This window comes from Anarhichas minor, unplaced genomic scaffold (assembly GCF_050575085.1).
Source record: "Anarhichas minor isolate MPS153535 unplaced genomic scaffold, ASM5057508v1 ptg000025l, whole genome shotgun sequence".
Classification (NCBI taxonomy): domain Eukaryota; kingdom Metazoa; phylum Chordata; class Actinopteri; order Perciformes; family Anarhichadidae; genus Anarhichas; species Anarhichas minor.
Genome location: NW_027466471.1, coordinates 6,023,711 through 6,051,181, shown reverse-complemented (window position 1 = coordinate 6,051,181; position 27,471 = coordinate 6,023,711). Strand labels below are relative to the sequence as shown.

At 44.6% G+C, this 27,471-nt stretch overlaps 1 protein-coding gene across 1 annotated transcript in view; it reads right to left on the bottom strand.

Moving 5' to 3' along the window:
• Nucleotides 1–27,471, bottom strand: part of rasgrf2b (Ras protein-specific guanine nucleotide-releasing factor 2b) — a 45,743-nt gene that overhangs the window by 12,219 nt on the left and 6,053 nt on the right. The window contains exons 2-16 of the mRNA XM_076099503.1: nucleotides 20,670–20,776; nucleotides 12,392–12,539; nucleotides 9,136–9,225; nucleotides 8,855–8,991; nucleotides 8,168–8,284; nucleotides 8,000–8,079; nucleotides 7,021–7,214; nucleotides 6,780–6,889; nucleotides 6,566–6,684; nucleotides 5,169–5,329; nucleotides 5,012–5,078; nucleotides 4,349–4,485; nucleotides 3,800–3,882; nucleotides 3,179–3,427; nucleotides 1,407–1,499 (exon numbers count right to left, since the gene is read on the bottom strand). Of these exons, the coding sequence (XP_075955618.1) occupies nucleotides 1,407–1,499; nucleotides 3,179–3,427; nucleotides 3,800–3,882; nucleotides 4,349–4,485; nucleotides 5,012–5,078; nucleotides 5,169–5,329; nucleotides 6,566–6,684; nucleotides 6,780–6,889; nucleotides 7,021–7,214; nucleotides 8,000–8,079; nucleotides 8,168–8,284; nucleotides 8,855–8,991; nucleotides 9,136–9,225; nucleotides 12,392–12,539; nucleotides 20,670–20,776 (1,892 nt within the window). The remainder of the gene's footprint in view (nucleotides 1–1,406; nucleotides 1,500–3,178; nucleotides 3,428–3,799; nucleotides 3,883–4,348; nucleotides 4,486–5,011; nucleotides 5,079–5,168; nucleotides 5,330–6,565; nucleotides 6,685–6,779; nucleotides 6,890–7,020; nucleotides 7,215–7,999; nucleotides 8,080–8,167; nucleotides 8,285–8,854; nucleotides 8,992–9,135; nucleotides 9,226–12,391; nucleotides 12,540–20,669; nucleotides 20,777–27,471) is intronic.

Below are 27,471 nucleotides of genomic sequence, written 5' to 3'. Positions count from 1 at the left end.
TGTACTCCACCAGAATGGGTTCGACATAAAGATACGTCTATGAGGATACCGTTGTGACTTTAAGCTTTAATTCAAAGGTGTTTACATCCACATCAGATGAACAGTATAACTCTGTATGCATGGTTCCCCAGTTTTGATGAAAAGGGTGTAGTTTGACAAGTTAACATAAACGTGAATCTGCTCTAATCGTTACTTTTAACGATTTAAAGGACGAACACGGTGGAAGATTTAGCAGCTACAAAGCTCAATATTTACTTCAGTAGGTAGTGACCAATAGTGAGCTAAAAAGAGAGTGAATATTGGACTTACATTTGTCAACTGAACATATGCGACTGCAAATTAATGCTTAAGTTGCTCCATGTCCATTGGATGTGTAAAAAGGAACTATTTGCTAGCGTGTTTGTCACATCAACTTTACGAGGAGCTTTTTTGCCTGCAATCTGTTCTTCAGCAAGTTAAACATGCTCAGTTTGATTAAAGTCAAGGGACTGAACTTTGACGTTTAGGTCTTGCCGAATGTTTAAGATCATTGTGCCGCTGCACTAAAACTGTGGAACTATGTATGAACAGGATTCAAACTAACTAAAGCTGTTCAGCAAGTGTGTATGTGAACCCCCTCAAAAAGCTTTAAAGCTGAAAGATACTGAATATGATTTTAGTAGCTGATTATTCCTCTTCAACAGGAACATAACAGTCAACAAAAAAATATCCGCTTCATAGATTAGAATTTTTTTTTTAAATTGCAGATTACATTTACAGAATTTAAACGCCTTATTTACCAGGCAATGAAAGTTTAATCAACAAGCATTTCATGATGACATTAACATTGCTCGGAGACGTGTGCACAGAGCTGCATCAAGGGAGGAGCAATCATGCATAGATAAACACATCCATCATTTAGTCACACAAGTCAGTTATTCAGCATGAAATAGAAGAACAAATATGCATCCCAGATCAAAAGAGAGGCAGATGGAGGAAGGAAAGATGCATGAAAAGCAGAGCGGAGGAAAGCTGAAGAACTTTGGAGCAAGCGGTGGAAGATGCTTGAGAGAAGGATATAAATCAGAGTAAAGAGGAATGACAACAAAAGGGATTGATATGAATACAGAGAGAGAAAACAGCCTTGAGGAAGTGATGCTCCAGTGATAGAGAACATGCTACAGAAAACATTTCCCTTCTCGCATTCCTGTCTACGTATCATCAACCTAAAATGTCTCAAATCGAGATTACAACTCCTGTGAGTTGTTCCAGTCACATAAAGCGATAGATAGCAGGGAGATTAAAAAGTAAAGGGGAAGGTCATGCATCAGTGAAGTGTCAGACCAAGACCAGAGGAGAGGAAGACCAGGCAGGTAAAGTTGGAAAGAGACAGTAAGGAGGAGGACAGACAGAGAAAAGTCAGTTACTTGGACTGATCCACGGCTATCCTCTTGATCTTCAGACTGTAGTCGGGACACATGGATGAGATAGACAGACGGTCAAATGAGTGGTACCGCGCCCTGTAGTTAAAGGGGACATGAAGAGACAGGGGGGATGGATGACACAGAAATATGATTAAATGGATGATGGTGATGGTTGGATTAAGACGTGAAAATGCAAAAAAATGCAGGAGATGTGACAAAGATAGAAGATGGTGGGAGCGAAGATGATGGATGGAAAGGTGTGTTTGAGGAGGGGAGGCAGCGTGTGAGTGAGAGAACACCAGCATATGTTCAATCTCTCAGACTCATGACCGCATGGGAGAGAAATCCAGCATAAAACGGATGCAGAGAGCTGTGTTAAAGTCCGTATTTATGCGTTTATGTCTTTATGTGTGTGTGTCCACAACAGTGGGAGTCTCTAACAGGAAGGGACACAAATGAAACAAATTGATCAACAAAAATATGAAAACCAAGGAGCATTTGAGCCAACGAAAAAAAGGGTATCACTTGTAAACTTTGGAAATTGCCGTGTTCCAATCGTTGTCAACAAATGCTCATTAAAAGAAAGGCAAAATGAATTCCGCAAGATAATGTGGAAGATAAAGTACAAAAGAGACATGAAATATAAATACAACAAGACCAAGGCTATACTTGGGCATAACAGTGCTTTGAGCTTAATGCTCACCTCAGTATGCTCACAGTATGCATGTTTAAAAGGCATAATGTTTACCATCTTAGTTTAGCACGTAAGCATGCTAACATTTGATAGTAAGCCTTTAAGCAAAGTACAGCAGATGGAAATGTTATTTGTTTTTCAGATATTTGTTTTCATGAAGCAAAGTACTGGCCAAATCAAAAATGTTGACCTGAGTGTGTGTGTGTGTGTGTGTGTGTGTGTGTGTGTGTGTGTGTGTGTATATATATATATACACAAACTGAAAATCATTGTGACACAATAAGACCTATTGTACTGCCTCTTTGGTGAATGAAGGAGAGAATAAAGTGGAAGGTTTGACTAGAGGGAAACTTGGGTTGCTCGTGTGCTGACATTGAATGACATAAGGGGAAACATTAAGCAGGTCCCATTATAGGTTTCAAACAGGTGACTTGTCCCCCCCCCCCACACCCCCTCTCTACCCTTCCTGCACACCTCTGGTCTCTGGATGATTCCTCCCCTGTTCTCTTCCAGTGAAGACAGCCACAACCCACGGTGAGTTAGGCTTTACATACAAACCTGCTGTAGGGCAGAGGAAAATACAGAGCTTTTCCAGTTCAAAAGGGAAGTTAAGTAAAGTCGAGGAAGGAATATAAACACACAATTCTGATGCAGCCAGAGACCTAACAAGGGAGAGAGAGAGAGCATGAATAAAGCAGGGAGAGAGAGAGAGAGAGAGAGAGAGAGAGAGAAACTCCTCATTTGACACACAGCATATTCCCATGGCTGTGCCAAAACCTTTGTTGAAGCATCTGTTCTGCTGGTCTTCATACACAGGCTGGTATGTAATTCAGCCAGTATGTATTCAACCTTGTGAATAGAGAGTCCAAAACACAGACCTACATCTGACTACATCATTCAGTTAATAAAAAAAAGAGAGCAAAGCCAATAAAACACTCTCAGAACACTCGTGTAGTACAAACACCCATTCTTGCATGTTTCACACACTAATACGAACACAAACAAAACCAACAAGTTTTGTCTGAGTCATCGCCTTTTTCTCTGTTTGTGAATGCATATTTGTGTGTTTGCAATGTATGACCTGATAGGTATGGAGGAGAAGGGCTTCTTGTAGATGTCGGCCAGTTTGCCCATGACGACCGTTGCCGTGGTGAACATCCTGTATGTGTGCAGGAAGGTGTTGAGGAAGTCTATGGAGAGGAAGCGCAGGTCGGTCAGCCTCTCGAGCAGCCGCTCCACGCTGGCATAGCGGATCTGGGGGACCTTGCAGGAGTTGAGCGTCTTGCTGAAGCAAATGTCAACATCATCTTTATGGAGACGCAAATCGGATCTGATGGACACACACGTACACACACACATACATGCACACACACACACGCACACACACACACACACACACAGCATGGGTGACTGCTGGGCTGCTAACCAAGGAAAAGGTTATGAACGTAACTGAGCAAAAACAGCCAAGTGAAAAAGAGAAATGCAAAAAGAAAATCCACATATTCCAAAGAAGGAAGCTAAAAATAAAAGTGGATACCAAAGAACACTTTGGAGCAGAAATGAATATTTAAAAAAACAACATAATACATAACAAAAAGGCTAAAACTTTACAGTACATCAACACAACTAGGTATGCTGCAACATATATTTTACAACACTGGCATTAGGAGATGGTTGCTCCTCTTCACACATACATACTTACTTGATCATATTAGGCACAGTGACTTTAGAGTTCTCCTCAAATACACTGGTCATCAAGCCATTACAGCGGATATTATCTATACACTACAGAGGCAGACAGAAAAGGAAGAGAAGCACTGAGACAATAAAGTGAAAGAATGACAGTATGAGATGGAAAAGTGAGAATATTTGCAAATTATTTTCACGTTTGTTCGACCTACAGAACTTAAAGCAGACGTCGGGTGGAGTCTGTAACGTCATAAAATTAAAATGCTGAGAAATATGTTTTTTATAAGTCTGGTTGACAAGGAATTGAGAAAAGAAAAGGAGCAATTTACAATAGTCAATGTATTTTTTTCTTAAATAAGAACTAATCCAGTCGGACATGCTTGCATGGTACTACTCTGTTTGTGAAGTACCGAGGCAGTGAGCTGAACTCGCCCCTGGGGAACTGCACCTGTGTCTGTGTTTACTTATCACTGAGCCTTGTCAATGCCCAGCGGAGACTCGCTTACGCTATTTGGAGGTTCTTGTTATTCTGTGTTGGTATGGGTGTGTGTTGGTGTATTACCTGGCTAATGTCACTGGTCCATGCCGCCTTCTCCTGCCGCGAGGGTGACAGCAACACCACAGTGAATGGAGGCAAGTCCAAAGGCTCGAATACGAGCTTAAAGTCCAGCTGGCCAAATACCTGACCGCCAGCTTTAGCTGTGTGATTGAGAGAAAAAAAAGTTTTTAATATAATAATGATGATAATAGTTAAGAAGAATTGCTTGTGCTTATACACACACACACACACACACACACACACACACACACACACACACACACACACACACACACACACACACACACACACACACACACACACACACACACACACACACGGAGGGTTAATTCAGTGGACCTGCTATCTCCGATACGTGCCCCTGAGGCTTAAGTGTAAAGGTGTGTGTTGAAGTGTGCACATGCATGTGGTTGTCTTGGCACTTCTCCCTATTTGCAAAATGAGTGCTCAGAAGAAGAATGGATAAAGATCATCAATGTCAAAAGATCAAAACCTGACATTCAAAGGGGTGAGCATCTGATATTTAAAAGGAAGTCATTTCTGGACACTTATCATCTGACATCTAATTAACCTCCATGAGTGGTGAAGGGCCTAAATGAGCCAATAAGAGCTGCCCGTGTGTCGACCAACGTAGACACAGTGCTTCAGAGATGTTGTTAAACTTACACTCTTCGTCGCTGGCGTCTGGTTCCTCTATGAGTGTGCAGTCAATCAGGGACAAAACTCCACCTTGCTGCAAGAGTTTGATAGCAAATTTGAACAACTGTTTATTTTAATTGCGATCAATTAAAAAGTGAATTCCCACTCAGAAATCTACTCTGACCTTGAGAAGGTGCAGTTTTCCTCCAGAGCTGCGTGTGCAGACGAGGAAGTGTTTGGTGAAGAGGAAGCACTGCCGTTCCCCTTCCTTCTTCAGAGAGAGAGCACCCAGACGGACCTTACTTAGCTTCCCTCGCTCCACTGACGGCAGCTGGATCAGAGAGCCTGAGGAGCAGGAGGGGGCACAGGATTACATTACATTTCATTAGGCCGACACTAAGCTGGGGGCTGTGTTTTGGTCGGCATCTGCCGTGGCATAAACAAGCTGGTGTAAAAAAAGCAACATTTCTGAACTACCCATCTCTGCACACATGTATTTCATGTGTGCACCTGAGATATGTAGGGGAGAAACGCAGGAGGAGATCATTAAAACAGGCAGAATTAGTGGCATAGACTGGATCTCTGCTTGAAGCAGTAACATGGGACCAAGAGACGACGTGCACTGTCAAAACTGGTGTCAGCGCGCCATGCGTAAGTGAAAAACCACAAGATAGCTAGATGCAGTAGCTCATTAGGTTATGCACACTGTAGCAATTAGCGCACTTCTTGCCACACTGGTACAGATATGGTTCAGTGCATTTCAAAAAGAGAACATCTAAAGTATAAAGACGTTGCAGGTTTTTGGACCAGTGCCTTTATTGGACTGGCTCGCCAACCACATGTTGCATGAAATAATTGCTGACAAATAGAGTAGAATTTATGGACTACATTTGAGATCAATAATGACTTTTGTTTGGTTGGATTAGGCCAGCTGTTGGTTCTGGCACCATGACTGCACGCTAAAGCTTTAGCATTCACAAGTGTTCAACAGGCAATCCCTTTGTCTTCCCAGTAAGAAAATTAGAACTTGTAGTGGCTTTAAATCTACAATTTTACATTACATTACATTAATTTGACATTTTTGCCCAAAGCAATTTACAATAGCAAACCGTGTACTGAAAGTGGAGACAGTGCTGTAAGTGCTTAGAGGTTTTTCATTTAATTAAGGGATATTGGCTTAATCTGACAGTTTCATCTTGGAAATTTGCAAAAATGTCATTAGACAAAATAAGTTTAACATTACATTTTGAACAACTTGGAAATAATTCATTAGGAAGATAGTCTTACTTTAAATTATGCTAGTAGTTACTAAACCTTAGAATAATGACTTTGAGATGTTAGAATGGAGAACCACAGCCAGTTTGTAGAATCACATTTCCACTGGACAAGCTGACATGGAGACAAATCTCCTCCAGGAGAAAGTATTACAGTAGCTAATGTCATGACTCAGTGACTGAGCTCTGGCTTCTGTGTCTGTGCCCTCAGATCACAGGCTGACAAGCGGGAGGGTCTTACTGTCAGGAAAACCCTCCAGAGCTCTGCTGACTGGTGAGCAACGCCTGTGAGCTGATGAAGACTTACCTTGCCTGACGAAGGTCTGGCTGGTGTCCAGCAGGATGTCACAGCCCTCCACTATCATCCTCTCTATGGCCAGGTTCTTCCGGATGTTCTCCGTGTCGCTCACCTCGTCGTGCATCACTCTGACAACACGCACACACACGCCAGTTAGTTCAGTGTTCAATATCAAAAATGTATCAGGAAAGTTGATCATTGTGACAACTGTCCAGACACGTACCTGGACAATTCCTCTAATTTGGACTTGGCAAACTCAAGACTCTTTCGCTCCACATGCTCATGAGGCGTGTGTGCCAATAACTCGTGCAAGGTGATGATGTAGCGGGGAATCTTGTAGGAGAGAACAACAATGTGGGGAAAAAAGGTTATTGAAATGAATGCTTGACATTAAAAATAAATAGTAGACATTTGTATTAGTGTGCGTTTGTGAACGCTCTTGTGAGCTGGAACCCGTGATCTACCTGGAACATTGGGTATGTGAGGAAGGTCTCGAGCATCCTTCCCTCACAGGCAGCGTTAGACTCGTACTGTTTCAGCAGCTTGTCAAAGTCTCTGTTCTGCTTACAGTTGGCCAGAACCTGCAGGCTGTACTGATGGTTACGCACAAACTCCTGATAGATGTTCAGCATGGGGAGCAGGATGTCAAATAGGTCGGCTAGAAACAAAAAAAACACACGCATGCTTTACAGTATACTACGCAAGTCACATGACGGAATGCAGTTCTCAATTATTTGCCACCAGTTGGTTTCAGTTGAACATTATGTTGCAACCAATACTGTCACAGTTCCATAGTAGTTTAACTACCATTGTTATTTAAAGCCTTTTGTCAGATCTGTGACCAAGAAAACATCGATAGGGGTCTTTTATATACTCTGTAAATGCCCTTGGTATAGCTATGTCTATTACTGGTACTCTGTATTATAGCTGTCCCATGATTGTTGGTTTGTCATGTTGTATTGGAGGATAAATATTTTAACGACAACACTAAAAAGGAAAAAAGGAACAATCTTTATTGAAAATACTACAGAAATGGATTTGATGTGCATGTAAAACATGTCGCTGATCGAGATCTATAAACAGCCCCAGCCTGAAGTGAAGCCTGGCGTCAGATAAGAGTGTTTAATCAGTCTAACCTTTTTCTTTCTGAGTTTGTCACAAGTAATTTGCTGTCGCGTCTTTCAGCCGCCTGTCACCTAGGTGACGCTTATCTGTCGAGGGGGCTTCTGTTTTAGGAGGTCAATTTGTGGGACGCCTTCTGGTATGGGTGGTCATTGTCTGTCAGGACAAGGAGTGTGCTTGTTGCAGACTGAGATAGGGAAATGAGCGTGTAAGTAAGACGTCAAGACTGACGTTTGAATGACACAAACTGCACCACTGGCTGGCTGCAGAGTGGATGCATAGTGGGTGTGTATTTGTGTGTGAGGCTAAGTAACAGCTTACCCAGCACCAGTGTTGGCCAGTTGGCTATCCTCGCCTTCAAGCCTTGATGGAAAATCTCATGTAGGAACATGATGGTCTCACTGAAGACACAGTGTGAACAAAAAGAGATTTTTATTATTTGCTACTGTTTTAAAACCTCAGTATCTCTCTCCAGCACAATTAACACACCTATTGAGGAAGATGCTGCTGACATCGTCATGGTTGATGGGGGGTTTCTTTGAGCTGGCCGCCATCCGCAGAGGTCTGAGGAAACAGTTGACCAGGATGTAGAGCTGGTGGACGTACCTGTGATCACACGCACAATGTGTCAGAAATTCAATTGTATCTTCAAAACACATGCGGTACATGAGAAAAAAACGTTTAATGAAGACATTGTTAATATTTAATTGGAGGGTTTTGTAAAATGTTGTCTTACAGTTCAATGAATGTATTTGTTCTAGCTGAGAGTAATGAATAATGAATGCCTCTTCCGGTTTGCTCCTTACTGTACAAACACATTACTGATCCTCTCTGGTGTGAAAGTATCTTTTGACTTCACTAAGTTAAGATTTGCAACATAAGATGTTTCATCGATCAAAATAAATGTGTGACCCATGTTTTTTTTTTTTTTCTCTAACCATGATTGAGTTCATTTGAATTCATGTACTGGAGGCAGATATGAGTAAAATATTCTATCTTAGAGTATATAATTTGATATCAACTATCAATATATATCATGATATAAAACCGTTTTGGAAAATTCTATTGAGAAACCATTGAAAGGTGAAATATGGGATGGGAATGTCTGTTATGACATGTGCTGCAAAGCTTGACAATAATGAGTGTGTGCTGCTACTCCATGACGTATTGACATACTCTGTTTCTGCCTCCACCATGTTGAAGACGATCTGGTTTCTCTTCCTCATGCTCTCAGCGTGAGGAGAGCAGATGTAGTCCTGAACGATGATCTTCCACTTCCTCCGACAGAGCCAGCCTCGCATAAAGCTCTGCACCTGAAGACGTACGAACGAGGTAGCTTAGACACAATCGAGCACATGGAGCACACATACTGTGCATGCAACATGCTCGCGCACAACACTTGCAAGAAATCCCAGGTAAGACACCGGGAAAGAGAAAAACACAAAATAAAACTGTACCTTTTTGATCTTTTTGATATCCGGGTCTTCATTTTCATGGTTGACATGGTAAGGCCGCATTCGCTCTTTAGTTTTGTTCAGAGCTATAATCTGTTAGGAGAAATTTTGTCACAAACAAAAATGAGCATTATGTGGGTGACGAAATAGCTGGACAAAAGACACATTAAACAACAGTAAAATCACGTAAAATAGAAACAATGAGCTTCTGAGGTATGGTAGGAAGTGATACGATTTAATTCATGAGGATGTTATTTTCCAAAAGGGATTAGGAGTAATTTGGTTGAATGTTGTCTATGTGATAGTCATGTGTGCACAGTGAACTGTTGATGTGTTTGCACCAGACAGACATCAGGCTTCTTCATCTTTGACAATTCGGTGCCTTCATTCAGAGCGAGAGAATAACAGAGGAGAGGGAGGGCTGCTATCAGCTGGTGACAGTAAGCAAATTAAGACTTTGATGTGCCTGATTAGCTGAAGTGAATTGTGGGGCACGGCAGCTACTGACGTCAATCCTAGTTCTGCAGGATGAATATATTTCTAGCACAAAACAATCTATGGAAACTCTTTTAAAGAGCAATTCTATCTAATAGTTCTTTTATCATGTTTACAGCCATAAAATACTCTCTTCAGACCGCAGAGTAAAATTTCCCTTTAGACGTGTGACATTTACTCGCTGCAGGTGAAAAAAAGCCAGCCAAACACGTGACACATCGCAAAGGAAATACACCAGGAAGATGCCAAACTCAAAATGTTATTAAGCTGTGGAAAAGAAAAGAAAAATCTCATTTCACATAGTAAACCTAATAATAAATAGCAGCGCTTCTCTTTAAATAACAGTGATGACTAACTTCAAACTTTACACAGCTGGTAAAAGGTTTTTCTTGGCAACGCTATCTTCAGTGGGGAAATGAACCCAGCAGAGGTTGAGTCTCTTGTACTATATTACTTTCACCTCTTTGTTTTTATTGATGACATGAGTTTATCACCAAAGCCATCTCCAGCCACACACTTTCATCCTCATTTTCTCGTCCACCAGCGTTCTCATGCTAATGGCAGCGGAGAGGAGCCAGTCTGCCAACTGTTGACAGTTACAGTGGCTAGTTGGTTTAATTATTCATAAGCACAGAGCAACACACACATAAACAAACAAACAAGAGTGTGTTTTAATGAGACGGATCACCAACTGCATACCGGCTCTCAAAGTGTAACCCTTTTTTCATGAGCAGCTCAATTACACAGGCAGATGTTTCCGAATAAAAAAACGTTACTTCGTTAGCATTTTCATAATCAACATGGCTCTCCATATCCCGCCAATGAGGCATAATCACAGTGTGTAGCTCTGAGAAGCATCCACACTTGTTGCTCTGAGAAGCATCCACACTTGTTGCTCTGAGGGAGAACTAAAAGCAGAGTAACAGGCTAATCCATTAAACATAGTGTTATTTCTTCCCGTGCACAGAAATAGTCGCTACAAGTAAGTACGTATTTATACAAGCCATTTTTGACACAGATAAGCCAAGCTGGAATTGGAAATGGCGGTGGAGCTGTGATTTACGGAGATGTCAGCAGCTGGCCCAACGAGCAAACAGCTTCCCTCAGGGGCAAACTGCTGCTCAGACCAGAATTTATTTTCAATCAAGCACCTGTACATTAAGAATAACTCTGCAGAGCCCTTTGGCCATCTATGTGGCACATAAAAGAACGCTTCTTATCTGAGACACTTAATGATCTGTAAAATCACAGGAAATTAGCAATTAAATAAAAAGACATTGATAACGCTTTATTTTACTTTAAAGTTCCCGATAAAGTACTATTTAATTTGTTTCAGTTGATAAACCTTCAACTAATCAATGCCATGCAATTTGTAGTATTACAGAGACAGTCTTTTTGTTCATGCAAAGCCGGTCATTACATTACAGTCATTTAGCAGACGCTTTTATCCAAAGCGATTCTATCACATTCATACACTGTAGGCACAGCTGCGGGAGCAATTTTGGGGTTAAGGGTCATGCGACTAGCAGGGGATCAAACCACCGTTCCTGTGATTGAAGGACGGTTCTGCTCTCCACTGAGCCACAGTCACCGGTCAGATGACCAAGCAACACAGCAAGTGGGGGCAAGTATACAATTCAACACAATACTGCGTAGTGCCAAAATATTAAGTTCCTGCCCAAAAACTTTCACAAAAATCACCAAAAGGATCACTGGATGGATGGAGAGAGAGATGGAAAGATGGAAGGATAGATGGAGGGATGGATAGATGGATGGATGGATGGATGGATAGATGGAGGGATGGAAAGATGGATAGATGGAGGCATGGATAGATGGATGGATGGATAGATGGAGGGATGGAAAGATGGATGGAGGGATGGATAGATGGATAGATGGAGGGATGGATAGATGGATGGATGATGGATAGATGGAGGGATGGACAGATGGAAAGATGGATGGAGGGATGGAAAGATGGAGGGATGGATGGATAGATGGAGGGATGGATGGATGATGGATAGACAGATGGAAAGATGGATGGAAAGATGGAGGGATGGAGGGATGATGGATAGATGGCGGGATGGACAGATGGAAAGATGGAGGGATGGATGGATAGATGGATAGATGATGTAAATGTGCGAATACAGTGATGTCAGGATCCAACGTAGGCTCATTTATTGTTTACTTCAGAAACGCTTAGAGCTATTGATCTAATTACCATAAACCAATAATTACCTGCTGTCGTTTGTATGTGTGAGAGAGAATTGTAATTAGTTCTGATTAACAACGTTGTAGAGGTCAGTTGTGTTTTCTGTGTCAGCGCGCTCATCTGATTTATCGTCCTGTGACGGCAGAACAGAAAGGTGTTGCGTACGATAAGCGTAACGGTTTTTGGCAGCTGATTTGTAAGGAAGCTGATGGGCTGTCTTTATTGAGCTGTGGGCTTCTCCTCCTACGCTCAGAGCACTGTTCACACCCACTCCTCTGCTGCAATAAACGCAGCTGTGAGAAGACACACACACTGCATACCCATAGGGATATATATATATATATATATATATACACATATACATACATACAATGCTCAACACTTGCTGGTCTTCTGTGCTATGCGAGCTGCACACATGCACTGTCTGTTGTGCTGTGCATCCTGCTTAGTTTACACATGCATTGTGTCCTGAGGGTATGCAATTTAAATCCCAGATGGAACAGTCAATTACTGAATGGACACCTTTTAGGTGTGTAGGTGTGTGTTTGTGTGCTGTACCTCTGCTTTGAGCCTCTCGATTTCTGTGCCCTGATCTTCAAGCTGGGTGCGCAGCTGATTGGCGGCCACCTTCTCAGTCTCCACTATCTGTACAAGGTGGATGTATTTCTGCATCAGCACCTCTCGTTCAATGATGATGTCAGAGTAACTGAAAACAAAGAGAAGTCCACAAATAGTAAACAGTTGTATGAAGCACATATCATACACAAAATGATTCATATTTCCTGCTTCTGTCCCTTATTGTGTTGTGTCCCATTGTGTTTCTGTTATGACAGAAAAGTAAGGAATAACAAAAACATTTGAGCCTTTTTGAAAGTGTATTAAAATTAATGTGGGGAGGATTTATCCAAATGATCATCTTGTGTAAACTTTATGAATCTTAAAAGCACCGTAAACCTATTTTTCTCGACCAACTTCTCACTGTGGCGATGGGGTCCTTATTGAACACAACATTGCCTGCTAAAGTTACTGAAGTATGTCGTCACATATTTCAGTGCACCTATATGTGTTTGACAAAGTTTAAATCAAATCCTGATGCCAGTTTTGGGATTGTCTGGTTACGTTGCCAGCACCCTAAATCAAATCTGATCAAGTCACAAAACACACAGTCCCGATAAGGCAGATTCAAAATCATACAATAATAACTAAACTAAGAATGTTTTTCTGAACTTAATTTGTTTGTGCTTAATTAGTTTAACAAGCTCCTACTGTGACACTTCAAAATATCCTCTGCCAAAGAAAAGCCTCTTCACTTTAATTCCTGCACACCTCCACATGTGTTTTTCTGGCTGATTAGACTCATGCTCAGGGTTGAACAGAGCTATGCTGGGAGTTACTTGAGACTATCACTGTTTACACCTGACATTACCATGCGTCTTGGGCAACTCCTTCTCACACCAATGTCAAATAATGCAAACCTTCAAACTATGATGCTCTACCTACCCCTCGAGCATCCGTTTTGAAGGTGTCAGTGTCGGCGTGTCAATATACGCTTGTTACATGGATAGTGTCTTTTCAAAATAAACTTCCATCTTCACAGGAAGTTAGAATTGGGCAACAGACGATAACTTCACTGCCTGACAACTCACATCACTACCATTGACTGTGTATAAGAAGTGGACGTAGTCATCGTGATGTCGCCCATTGGTTTGTGGACTGCTGTTTTGAAGCGATTTCGCTGTCGCCATATTGAATTACGGCCGTCGCCATGTTGTTTTTTCGCAACCAATGAACGGAAGTTATCATATTTGGAATGAAGAGGAGTGAACGCCGTATACGTCTCTGGTAGAGACCTGTCAATCACAGTAAGCCCTCCCCAAAGCATAGTCTGCTTTATGGTCTATTTGACTCTAAATGGATCATAATATACTAAATGAACGTCATGCTGTATTGAAGAAGACTTGAAACTAGCGATTTAGACCATAAATGTCACAGCTCTGTCACTTCTATCCACCTTTCACTCACCTAATTAGTTCATTCAGGGCACCTGCCAGTCACACTCACCTCATCAGCTCATTACTCTCACCTGCTCACTCTGCCTCTTCACTATTTAAACCCCTGCCTCAGACACACTCACTGCCAGATCGTTCTTTGCATTCATGCTCAACTTTCCCGCACTCACCCTTGGACTGATTCCCTGTTGCCGACCCTGCCTGTCCTGGACTACCTCGCCTTGCCTCTGCCCTGGTAACTTACTCAGCCCTTCTGTCCTTGACCACGAGAAACCTGTCGGATTCTTCCAGAGAATCTTCTGCCTGTCGTGTGTTGCAAATAAAGAACTCAAATCATACCAGTCCTGGTGTTGTCGTACTGCTCCTGGGTCCTAACTACACCCGTTACAGTACGATCTGGCCACATCATGGATCCAGCAGACGGCACCACGGCATGGACCCGGCTCGAGGCGATCGAGGAGACGATGCAACGAACCGAGACCATGGTGGTCACCAACACCGCCGAGGTTCACCACAACCTGGCGAATCAGAACCAGATGCTCCTCACGTTGATTGACCAGGTACGACAACTCACGGCAGTCGCAGTTCCGACCAACGCGACGGCGTCGCCGCCACTTGCTCCGGTTCACTCGGGAATGGATCCAGCAGTAACCACGGCGGTCTCAGAGCCCCGGGTGGGGGAGCCCGAACGTTACGCTGGGGATCCTGAGGGTTGCAACGCATTCCTGACGAACTGTTCCATCCTGTTTGCGTTGCAGCCCCGCACCTTCGCGTCAGAGGACGCCAGGGTGGCGTTTACCATCAACCACCTGACTGGGAGAGCTCGTCTGTGGGGAACAGCGGAATGGGATCGTCGGACTCCTGCCTGTGCTTCCTTCCAGTCCTTCTCCGCCGAACTACGCAAGGTTTTCGGACTGGTGTCCAGAGGACCGGACGTCACCGGAGGGCTAATGGGGCTCCAGCAGGGCCACCGATCGGTCACGGACTACGCCATTGATTTCCGGACTCAGGCACGATTAAGCTCTTGGAACATGGACGCCCAGTGTGACGCGTATCTTCTCGGGTTAGCGGATTACGTCAAGGATGAACTCATCGCGTTCGAGCTACCCACATCCCTGGACGGACTTATCGAGGCAACCTCCAGAGTGGATCGCCGCATCCAGGTCAGGCGGCTGACAAGGCGCCGGGAACAGTCAAGCCAGGCGGGTCATGTGTGCTCACAATTGCCCGTTAACAGCCCGGGCTCGCCAGTAAAGAAGGAAGTACTGGTGAGCCGAGCAGTTTCCCAATCCTCCGCCTGTCAACGGCCACTTTTCCACGCCCAACTACTGTTAAACGGGGGCTCCCATACTATTTCCACTTTCCTGGATTCTGGAGCAGACGCATCTATTATGGACGAGGACCTCTGTACACAGTTGGGGATCGACCGGATACCTCTTCCCCAGGCTGTTCCAGCCAGCGCCCTGGACGGTCATCTTCTGGGCACAGTGACTCATCAAACCGTTCCGGTACACATGCTGCTGTCTGGCAACCATCATGAGACCATCAGCTTCCACATCTTGCAAACCCCTCGCATCCCCCTCATTCTGGGATACCCCTGGCTGCGTCGACATAATCCACACATCGACTGGACTACGGGGGCTTTTCGGGGTTGGAGCCAGTCCTGTCATCTAGTCTGCCTGAAGCAAGCTGCTGTTCCATGAGGTGCCGCGCTCACCAATTCCACCCCTGAACTTACGGGGGTTCCTGTGGAATACTTGGACTTTAGGGAGGTGTTCAACAAGTCCAAGGCCATGTCTCTGCCTCCCCACCGTCCGTATGATTGTGCCATCGACCTCCATCCTGGTATGTTCCCACCTAAGGGGCGCCTGTATTCCCTGTCTGCTCCTGAAAGAGAAGCGATGGACAATTATATTAACGACTCCCTGGCTTCCGGTATCATACGCCCCTCGTCCTCTCCTGCAGGGGCTGGATTTTTCTTTGTGGAGAAGAAGGACAAGACTCTCAGACCCTGCATCGACTACCGGGGCTTAAATGAAATCACGATTAAGAACCGGTACCCCTTGCCACTCATCGCAACGGCCTTCGAGCTACTTCAAGGAGCCACCATCTTCTCCAAGCTTGACCTCCGCAACGCCTATCACCTGGTCCGGATCAGAGAAGGGGATGAGTGGAAGACTGCATTCAATACACCTAAAGGACATTACGAGTACCTTGTGATGCCCTTCGGCTTAACCAACGCCCCCGCCGTCTTCCAGGCCCTGGTTAACGACGTGCTCCGAGACATGTTGGACCGGCACGTATTCGTCTACCTCGACGACATCCTGATCTTCTCCAAGAACCAAGAGGAACATGTGCACCACGTCCAGTCCGTGCTTCAACGCCTACTGGAGAACTCCCTGTTTGTGAAAGCGGAGAAGTGCGAGTTTCATGTTCCCACGGTCTCATTCCTGGGTTATATCGTCTCCCAGGGCAGCATCCAGATGGACCCCGCTAAGGTTGCCGCTGTCACTACCTGGCCTGTCCCGAGCTCCCGCAAGCAACTTCAAAGTTTCCTGGGGTTCGCCAATTTCTATCGGAGGTTCATCAGGAATTACAGCGTGGTTGCTTCCCCACTCACCGCCCTCACCTCCTCCAAGACTCCTTTCCGTTGGACTTCTGCAGCTGAAGAGACTTTCCAGAACCTGAAATCCAGGTTCACTTCTGCACCCATCCTCCGAGTCCCGGATCCAGACAGACAGTTTGTGGTGGAGGTGGATGCCTCCGACATAGGGGTTGGGGGTGTCCTGTCCCAGCGCTCGGCCACTGACGAAAAGCTCCATCCCTGCGCCTTTTTCTCGCGACGGCTTTCCCCCGCCGAGAGAAACTATGACATTGGTAACCGAGAACTACTAGCAGTGAAGCTGGCCCTGGAGGAGTGGCGGCACTGGTTGGAGGGTACCAAGCTCCCATTCCTGGTTTGGACTGACCATAAGAACCTTGAGTACATCCGCACAGCCAAGAGACTCAATTCCCGACAGGCCAGGTGGTCGTTATTCTTCACCCGGTTCCACTTCACGCTCTCCTATCGCCCCGGTTCCCGCAATGTCAAGCCTGATGCCCTTTCCCGTCAGTTCCAGGGGGAGGAGGAATCCACCTCTGGCTCCTCATCCATCCTCCCTGCCTCCTGTCAAGTAGGCGTTCTCACCTGGGAGATTGAGGAATCGGTGAGGGCCGCGACTAGGGGTCAAGCCGGTCCCAGCGCGTGCCCTCCTAACCGCCTGTTTGTCCCTCAGGCCCTTCGGTCCGACGTCCTCCAGTGGGCACACTCCTCTCCACTTACCTGCCACCCGGGCATCCAGAGGACCCAGGACGTCCTGCGGCAGCGCTTCTGGTGGGTCTCGCTCAATGAGGACACCAGGGAATTCGTCAATGCCTGTCCTGTGTGTAACCAACATAAACCTTCCCACCAGGCTCCGGCCGGCCTCCTGCGGCCTCTCCCAGTGCCTCATCGTCCGTGGTCTCACATCTCCCTGGACTTTGTCACCGGACTACCATCATCTGAGGGCCACACCGTCATTCTGACAGTGGTCGACAGATTCAGCAAGCTTGCCCATTTTATTCCTCTCCCCAAACTCCCATCTGCTAAGGAGACGGCTGAACTCATCTGTCTGCATATCTTCCGCCTGCATGGGATTCCAGTCGACGTTGTCTCCGACCGAGGTCCTCAGTTCACCTCCATCTTTTGGAGGGAATTCTGCACTGTGCTGGGGGCCACTGTCAGTCTGTCTTCGGGGTTTCACCCTCAGTCCAACGGTCAGATGGAGAGGAAGAATCAGGAGATGGAAACAGCCCTTCGCTGCATGGTCTCCCGGAATCCTGCCTCCTGGTCCCGCCAGTTGATGTGGGTGGAGTACGCCCATAACACCCTGACCAGCTCCGCCACAGGCTTGTCACCCTTTCAGTGTGCTTATGGGTTCCAGCCACCTCTGTTCCCTGCATTGGAAAGAGAAGTTTCCTGCCCATCTGTCCAGACATTCATCTGCCGCTGCCGCCAGACCTGGGCTAGGGCCCGAGCAACCCTGCTCCGGTCTGCGGACCGCTACGCTACAGCGGCTAATCGACACCGCACTCCAGCCCCTATCTACCAGGTGGGTCAGAGGGTGTGGTTGTCAACCCGGGACCTACCTTTGCGGGTGGAGTCTAAGAAGCTGGGCCCCAGGTTCATCGGGCCGTTCGAAATTGAGAGGATCATCAACCCGGCGGCAGTAAGGCTCAAGCTCCCCAAATCCATGCGCATCCACCCCACATTCCATGTATCCAAGGTCAAACCGGTCCTGGAGAGTCCATTGGTGCCGGCTGCTCCACCTCCTCCGCCTCCTCGCCTCATTGAAGGAGGTCCGGTCTACACTGTTCATCGCCTGCTGCGCTCCCGCCGCTGGGGGCGAGGCCTTCAGTACCTGGTCGACTGGGAGGGATACGGTCCGGAGGAGAGGCAATGGGTTCCGGCTCGGAACATCTGCGACCCCCGACTCATCGCCAGGTTTCATAGGCAGCACCCAGAACAACCGTCTAGGACCCAGACGACTGCCAGGAACACCCAGCAGGTCCCCGGTGCGGACTATGAGAGACCTCCCTCCGGGCCCAAGAAACCCTACCACCTGAACCCCTCCACCCACCCGGATGGGGATTCTGACTCTGCGGCCTCGGAGGAGTTTTGACCCTCCTCCGGGCCCCCACCACCCTCCCTTGGGAGACATTTTGTTTTTTGTTTTTTTTGGACTTCCGGAGCCGTCCCTTGAGGGGGGGGTTCTGTCACAGCTCTGTCACTTCTATCCACCTTTCACTCACCTAATTAGTTCATTCAGGGCACCTGCCAGTCACACTCACCTCATCAGCTCATTACTCTCACCTGCTCACTCTGCCTCTTCACTATTTAAACCCCTGCCTCAGACACACTCACTGCCAGATCGTTCTTTGCATTCATGCTCAACTTTCCCGCACTCACCCTTGGACTGATTCCCTGTTGCCGACCCTGCCTGTCCTGGACTACCTCGCCTTGCCTCTGCCCTGGTAACTTACTCAGCCCTTCTGTCCTTGACCACGAGAAACCTGTCGGATTCTTCCAGAGAATCTTCTGCCTGTCGTGTGTTGCAAATAAAGAACTCAAATCATACCAGTCCTGGTGTTGTCGTACTGCTCCTGGGTCCTAACTACACCCGTTACAATAAACTCATGTTTTCAATGTTTACTGAGGGAATAAATCAAGTGAGAAGTAGAGTCATTTTCTCATAGAATTCTATACAACCTGACTTATTTTTGCATCCGGAGGAATCGCCCCCTGCTGGTCAGTAGAGAGAATGCAAGTTTTAAGATACTTCCGTATTGGCTTCAATCCGTTGCCGCCTGGTCACTACCGAGTGACTAATGACTCACGTGACTAGGAATTGACAAACTAGTGACCAGGAACTCACATGAATCAGGTGACAAAATGTCAACTTGACTTTTAATTTTAGTGGTCAGGGACACATTGAACAGTTAATTAAAAAATATATATTATTTTCCCCCATAGATCCTTAACCATGCCCCAGTCGTATAGCATGTGTTCTAAGCGGCAAGGTGCAAGGGGTGGATGAGATTAACCCTGACATGCTGAAGGCTCTGGGCATTGTTTGGCTGTCTTGGCTGACACGCCTATTCACTATTGTGTGGAGATTAGGGATAGTGCCTGTGGAGTGGCAGTTATTACACTGCCTCACCGGTGGAGTTTATTCTTGGGTGCTGGAGAGGAGGCTCCAACTTATTGTCGAAGCTCAGATCTAAGAGGAGCAATGCGGATTCCGTCCTGACCGTGGACCAGTGGACCAGCTCTTTACCCTTGCAGGACTGTTTGAGGGGTCATGGGAGGTTGCCCATTCAGTCTACATGTGTTTTGTGGACTTGGAGAAGGACTCCGACAGTGTTCGATGGGGAGGTCTGTTGGGGAAAGTGAGAGCTGTGTCCGTATGCTTGATACAAAGTAAAAAGTCAAACACAAGGTTGTCCCTTGTCACTGATTCTGTTTGTGATTTTCATGGACAGGATCTCAAATTGCAGCTGGGGGGAGCAGAGTGGGCGATTTGGGGACCTCAGAATTGCGTCCCTGCTCTTTGCAGATGATGTGGTTCTATTGACTCCATTTTAACAAGACCTCCAGCACGCACTGGGGCGGTTTGAAGCCGAGGGTGAAGAGGGATTAGTCAGTACCTCCAAGTTCTTTCATAATAGCCTGATGATTGGCCAGTTCTAAAATGAACAGGATCATGGAACCTTTTTCAGGGATGGTGATATCAAGAGGCCCGCTGTCATTGTTGTTCTGAGCAGCAGCAGCTTTACTTGCTAGCTTGCTAACTATGCTAGGTCTGGTTATTGGTTTCAACAAAGCTTATGCAGCAGTTCTGTCTAAGTTCAAGGGGATTAATCCCAAGGATTTTACAAGTAGGTTACAATTTTTTTGTTTCAGTGTGAAAAATAATAAGGGACATCCTCTTCCTGGGTTCTGTACCCTACATCGCCAATCTGGAAGTCCACATTTTTTAATCTTTGCAAGTTTGACACCACATGGAAATAAACTGAAACAAGTTGCAAAAAGTGAAGAATTATTTGGAACACAATCATCTTTGCAGTTTGTAATTTAATAGGCTCTAAAATGAAAAACCATCAGTATGGCCAAAATATTGCTCTCTAATCTTACTGTTTTGTCACATCACATCAAACTGTGGTCATGCAGTCTAATGTCATATTTTCCGCTGTACAACACAGAGAGGGGAAAGCACACAAATATCCTTTATGCAATACTAGGTGTGTACCTTGCCTGCTGGATGGCCTCCACCCATTCATCGCACTCACTCTCCTCATCCGTCCGCAGCTCCAGAGGCTTCTGTCCATCGTGACCAAACACGATGAGGAAGTAGTGCTGAAGAGAGAGAGATGAAGAGAAAAGAGCTGTTTACATTTATGACCCCAACACCCTAACTAATCTACAACACCACCCCTCAGTTACGCCAACATTCTCATTTTACAGCACAAGATGCTTTGGTTGCCCCTTTGAGATGCGAGCCACAGCTAATCCGACATATGGGAGACGCATATGGAAACGTGGCTTTCAACTGCAATTGCTTTTCACACTCCTTCCTTGCCCAGATCCATCCCATATGAAGTTCCACAGACCTTACATGAAACAGGCAGAGCACACAGGCACAGAGTGAGACAGGATGGGAGGGACGGGGGGTCACAGAGTGCCTCCCTTCTCCACCAGTCTATCATCATCATCCCTCTCTCTCTCTCTCTCTCTCTCTCATTTCTTGTCTGTCTCGTTTACTCTGATGAATTTCCCCGAGCATCTGCCTTCAAAATACTTCCCCACGTTTACACAAAGACACACGCCAATACATGCAAGCGCCACACACCGACAGTACAGCACACACACCGGGCATTATGTGATGCGATAGAGGCTTTTATTCAAACGGTCATGTCCTGGGGCACTGGGTTACCAGAAGAGCTGCTATTCTTAGTCAGAGAAGACTGAGCTCTGCATGGACTTTCTCTCTCCTCCTCCTCTTCTCTTCTCATCATCCAACCACCTCTCTCTTCCTCCATTCCCTCTCTCTCTCTTTGCACTTCACCCATCATCCCACTCCGCCTCCTCTGCCCCGCTCGACCAGCATCCTCACTTCTCTTGTTGTCGAAAACCCACACCCACTCCTCCTCCATCCCCACATCCCTTCATACTCTCTTTGTGTCTCTCTCAGTAAGGGTTTGGTGAACCAAACTGAGTCCAGAGGAGAGACGTTTACCCTGCAGGAGGATGGACGAGCTTCAGCCCCTGCAGTGGAGATAGGCTGGGGAGAGTGTCACCGAGTCACTGATAGGAACACACGCGCACACACACGCACACACACACACACACACACACACTCAGAGACCTTCCTCCATCTCCATCCTCAAAGCCCTGCCATAACTGTCGTTTCGATTCACTGGCTGGCTGGATTTTATTACATCAACAATAATCTGTGCTCTAACAGTCTTTGACAGAGAGAAAGAGAGAGACAGAGCAGGGACAAGAGAGAGAGAGCAGTTACATAATATTTCTTACATATTTCATAAATTGTGTCACCGCCTAACAAGATAACATTTCCATGGCAACGCAATATCTGACGCGTCCACCGTGTATTGCACTTCCATTTTCTGCTTTTTAGCGCTGGCTCTCTTCATTTAGTGCTTTTATTGATCCATCCTGCAATTTTAGACGTGAGAAGGAGGCAGCATTAAGTAGTGAAAGTGAAACAATCTTGCAAATTCTGAGATCCAGATGGATATTCTGAGCCTTTGCTATCTGCACATTTTAGATTACAGAAGTGATGTCGTTAATGGTTATCGATGTTTACAGTGCACATTATATGTCAGGGTTTGCAATATATCTGCCCTATTACAGTGAATACACACAATCATCTTATCAGGCCATGATTCACATGATTGCTTTGATCACACAGATGTCACGGTCAGTATTATCACATATACGAGGATGATAATGAAAGCGACTGTAGTGCTATTTCATGCTCAATGGTGGGGGAAATTGTTGTAGTTGCATATATATGTTAAGTGTATTATTTATATATCTACTTAATAAAAATAACAATAGAAAAAGCAGTCATTATGGAGGCAGACTGACCTTAGCAGTGTAATATTTCATTAATATTACTGAACCAGTACATGTTAGTACGAAGCAAATATCAAAGTGGTTGAATCTCTGATAATGCATCATGTGATCGTATGTTTTGTACGTCAGATCTTTCTATGTGAAGCATATTGTCATTATGTCCTGTGGAGCACTATTATAGCTATAGAGCTTTTTTTAAGTGCCCTTGTTCTGTTGGAGGATGCAAAAGAGCGTAGCAATGTGCACACAAAGGCAGTGAAGAAGAAGACGGCAAGCTAGTCAACATGGATTTAAACAATGCACAATTTTAAATATTTAAAGAGTTCAAATACAAGTCCTTCCTCATAAAACATTTGCACTGGTTAGTTCGACTCCGCGGATGCACACTGTGTTTTGGTGAGAGACACTGAATGTGTGAAACAAAAAAATCCCCTTTCAATGTCCCGTTTATTATACATCAGCTTAACTTTAAAGTTCTCAGTGTTTAAATGAGTCAAATTAGCTTCATATTTTTATCCCACTTGTATATATATTCTGTTTTACCCCTGCTGTATACTCCTACTATTTGGTGCAGCGGTGACCCAATTGGCCCCAGGCAATCATTAAAGTTTAATGGTATCACATCCTTTATAGCTGATTTTACATCACGCTGGACCTCATGGCATTGAAAGCATTAACAATGCAGTGCAATGAAATACATTGTAACACTGTACTGTGTCATCGTTAGTCGAAGAGCAACACAGCAAAAGCAGTAAGAGGTCCTTCTCTCTCTGAGCTGTGAACACGCAGCGTCCCAACTCTACAGTACCGGTCAGGACTACCGGCTTGCTCTCCCTTCAAATCAGCTCAACTGTACCCTCCATCCCTTCAGGGCCTTCACTGTACTGTGAGAGATTTCATTTAAACAAGTAATGGCAGAGAGGAAAAGCAAAAGAAACAAAGAAACGGAGACTCTTTTATTCTCTTCACATCACCGACGACCAATTTATCACTCACCTTTTTTTGCCTGATCTGAGGAAAAGCTTTTACAGAAAATGAGACTGAAACTGACAGTGTGACACAAAGGAGTGTGACACAAAGGAGTGTGTTTACCACCACTGAGCAAGACACGGGCACAATGCAGGGACATTTTCCTATTCAGAAGCAATTTTGGGTCAGTCATATAAAACTGCCTGTTGAGAGAACAGAAGTGAGGAGTGAGACTACTTTTCACTGCCCGACAGAGACTGAATGTTAGGATATTAAAACCTACCACACGCACTCTGCGATTCATGGCGGCGCTTTGATGAAATACTTTTTCTTTATTAAAGATTAAAGAGTCAAAGATGAAACTGGACTTGGTGGTGATAGATTCATCAAGCAAACGATGGCTGGGGGATCCAGAAATACTAATGTGTTATAAATAATTTAAAAGCAGTGATGACAGAATGTCGGGATCCACTGATGATTAGGAGACTGGAATAGCAACGAATGACACAGCACTGCTGTCTGCTTTGGTATCTGCACCTTTGAGAGCCCAAATTGTGTTGTACAGTACTACAGATGGACCTCGAATCTCACTCTCAGCCTTTTATAGCGACTGGCATGTTACTGCTTTGCTGTTGTTCACTTCAATGGGTAGAAAGAGGCGTGGATGCTGAAAGTGTTAAAGGTGTTATCCCCAGTGGACTAAATATACACAGAGTACTGAAAGGCTGAATAACAATGAAGAAAATGCACAGTTACATAGAGCAGTCTCTGTAAAGACCCTGTACACTTTCAAAGGCGTTCTCAAATACTCTGGCTGACCTCTCGTCTGCTGGAGCTATGCTGGGATGCCAATCAAAGGTGGGGTTGGTGATCTTGAGAAACTAGCAAGATTTTAGAAATCATTCAACCGAAAAAGCCAGCCCAGTGTTGCCAACTCGCTTCCAATGAAAGTAGCAAGCAGCACTAGCCCCAAAAGTTGCTAAATTAAGCGAGTAATTCGCCAAGTCGGCAACACTGACAGCACGTCCATTCGGGCTTCCCTCCTAAGCCACTCCCCCAAAATGATCATTATTTTGGTCCGAATGAAATGATTGGGCGGGCTTATTACAGTGCTGCACCACAGATACGGAATTTTTTTCTTCTTTTTTTTTTTTGGCAGAGCATTTCATATATTGATTGCTGTCAAGATGTAATGAGAATATCAACAAAAATATCTAAAATGTTTTTGAAGAAGATTACCAAACCTGCCTTTAACTGATGAGGAATATGACAGTCAAGCAAAGCATGCACATGCTGTGTTCGAAATCGCATACTGACGTACTGCATATTACCGTATACATACTACATACTAGATCTGTGTGTACTGCATACTGCCCACTAAACCATTAATTATGATTGTACCAGCAGACTAAAGAATGCTCAACGCCCCGCCAGCTGCTCCCACACATCTCAGAAAACGATCACAGCAACTTTCCAAACAGGCGTTATTTGGACATACTGACCACATACTAAACAGTTACTTTCTCACAAGAAAACAAGTTCATTCATCACATTGAACATAGAGTTTGAATTTAATGTTTTCAATGTTTTGTTTTCATTGTGTGTTAATGGATTTGAAAAGTTAGCACTCCATACCCTCATAATTATAACTTTGACAAAAATACTACAAACTCGATGTTCATTGTAATGGATTGTAGAGCTTTAGCAAGTTTCCAATATCTGCTATTACCATATCTTACTTTAACGAATAGAAACCAAGAGCTGAATAGAACAGAAGGGAGAAGACAAAAATCACACTTCTAAGCCACATTTCACGGCAGTTTGCAAATGATTAACCGAGATGCATATGAAGTGTACATCATTTGTGGAACAGTAAATGGGCTAAAACATGCAAACCGCTAGCATGGTTATTTAAATAAAAGCGTGAAAATAACTGTTAACAAATTCATTGAAATGTTTCATACAAATAACCCAATGTACTTTACATGTGACATGAGTTTTTGTCGAATCCTATTCTATAGATCCATACGTGTTAATTACAAAGCAGGAAGGGGGGGGGGATCATTAACAAGCCGTTTTAATAGAATGGGCTCCACTGGATGCTGATGTATAATGCGTCTCCACCTTTGCAATGCTGTGGTGAGGCAGGGACTTCACACTGATCCTAAGACCCGCAGGGTGATAACTACCATTACAGAGAAATACAGCAGAGAGGAGACCAGATTCATGTGTGTGTAGTGGGACTTCAGAGGGAGCTGATATAATCCATAAACTGGATAAACCCTGTTTATGCGTGTGTTTGTGTGTGGGGGAGTATATACAGCATGGTCTTTTTCCCTTAAAAAGAATAGAAGAAAACAGAACATGAGATACTACAATAGAACCACATGTAGGGATGGTGAGCGGTTATTAATACAGAGCTAATCTCAAACCACCACTTGTTGGCATTCTCGCGGAGAAACAATGCCTCAAAAATATTATTGTTGGCTTCATATTCACGACAAATATCAATTATTTAGGTTTGGAAAAAAATATGCACAGAGTCTGAAAATATTCTACTGAAAAAGCCACAATATACAAGAGGACACCAGGCTACTTTAAATAAAAAACAGAGGCACAAACAGAGTAGTTAAAGGTACGTACAATACTATTCTGACACTGGGTGTTTTTCAAAATAACTAAGATATATTGCAGACTTTGATGACAGATTGAAATTGATAGCATGTACAGAATAGGGCGTAAAATACGTTACTGGCCATTATAAGAGTTAAATCAGTTACTGAAACAATCAAATTAATTTGTGAGAGGAAGCTTTAGAGAGATAAATAGGATAGAAGGGGGGTGGGTTCACTTTTCCACCCACCAGTCTACTGCATCAGACTCGATCTGCCTCTCTCCCATTCCTCTCGTTTCTCAGCACCTGTCGTGCCCCCACAGGGGCAATAATGTCCTTTTTTGTGCCGAATTTAGCTTCATAAAAAGCTCCAAGGACAAGAGCAAAGAAACAAACCCCTTATGTCATGAAAGCCTTGTGCATTTAAATAATATACATTTGACCTTATTTAATGTAGGCTGCTGCTTGCACACCATCTTTTTTAATAAGTGGCCAGGTGTCAGCCATCATATCTGCCATAACAAATAACGTCGTAGAAAATATGCTTATTTGCATTTCTGCCGAGATTTAGATAAGATCGATAAAGCTACATATTAGGCCACCAGCAATCAATTACCATGGCTTCCATGAGCAATGGAAAGAGGGTGAAACAGCTCTGTCCAAAGGTACCAAAATGTGCCTACCAGCACCTCTAAAGCTAAGTCAGCACGTTATATCTTGTTTGCTAAATCCACACAAAAGCCAAAGAGTAAAAACGATCACTTTTCGGTTTTATGAGGCCGTCCTGGAGTCTCCTTTGGTTGCCAGGCGACCTCACGGGGATGACAGCACTGCTCCCACACACACAGTAACTCTGTAAAGTGAAGAGATTTCGGTCGGCCTTCACTTCTTAAAAGTTTCTTGGAAGATTTAAGGAATAGTTTGCCATTTTGGGAAATACGGTTATTCGCTCTCTTGCATAGAGTTAGATGAGAAGATCGATACCACTCTAATGTTCATATGTGTAAATATCAAGCTATGAACAGCAGCCGGTTAGCTAAGCTTAGCATTAACCTCACCACGACAACAAGACTCCAAGAAGTCACTGCAGCACATAACCTCCGTTAAAGTACAAATTTACATTTACCTCTTCTGTTATTGTACAGTTTAAACAAAGGTGATACAAGGTGTTAATGAGCTTTAAAGGTCGAATCCATGTGCTTATCTAAATCTTGGCACGAGAGCAATAAGCATATTTCCCCAAATGGCAAAATATTCTTTCCTTTAAAATGCTTTATTTTCCTTGCCTTGTTTTAGGACAGCCAGCACAAATATATTCAGTTAGTATATCAACTAACAAGACACAAATACATGAGATGTGAAAGTAAAT